Source organism: Haliaeetus leucocephalus, unplaced genomic scaffold, assembly GCF_000737465.1.
Source record: "Haliaeetus leucocephalus isolate CR32 unplaced genomic scaffold, Haliaeetus_leucocephalus-4.0 Scaffold151, whole genome shotgun sequence".
Taxonomy (NCBI): Eukaryota; Metazoa; Chordata; class Aves; order Accipitriformes; family Accipitridae; genus Haliaeetus; species Haliaeetus leucocephalus.
In genome coordinates, this window is record NW_010972587.1 from 656,309 (window position 1) to 656,666 (window position 358).

The 358-nt window shown below is 75.4% G+C and overlaps 1 protein-coding gene across 1 annotated transcript in view; it reads left to right on the top strand.

Annotated features, from left to right (window-relative positions):
- Positions 1 to 81: 81 nt before the first annotated feature.
- LEMD3 (LEM domain containing 3) overlaps positions 82 to 358 on the top strand; it is a 49,570-nt gene continuing 49,293 nt past the window's right edge. Inside the window, exon 1 of the mRNA XM_010561952.1 lies at positions 82 to 354. Within this exon, the coding sequence (XP_010560254.1) occupies positions 135 to 354 (220 nt within the window). The 5' untranslated portion in view covers positions 82 to 134. The remainder of the gene's footprint in view (positions 355 to 358) is intronic.

Here is a 358-nt window from a genome sequence, read left to right on the forward strand (position 1 = left end):
CCGGCCCCGTCGGGCGGCGCCCGCGGGGTGACAGGCAGGTCTAGGCCACAGCCGAGTGCGCACGCGTCAGTTCCGGCGGGGAGCGCGGCGCGGCGCGTGGGTAGGAAACGCCGCGGCGGCGGGGCGAGCGGAAAATGGCGGCGGCCGCGCAGCTCACGGACGAGGAGCTCTTCTCGGAGCTGAGGCGCTTCGGCTTCTCCCCGGGGCCGGTCACCGAGAGCACCCGGCCCGTCTACCTGAAGAAGCTGAAGAAGCTGCGCGAGGACGAGCGGGCCGGGGCCCGCGGCGGCGCCAGCAAGACCCGGAACAGCAACAACAATAACACGGCGGCCGGAGCGGCGCCGGGCGGCGGCGGCCC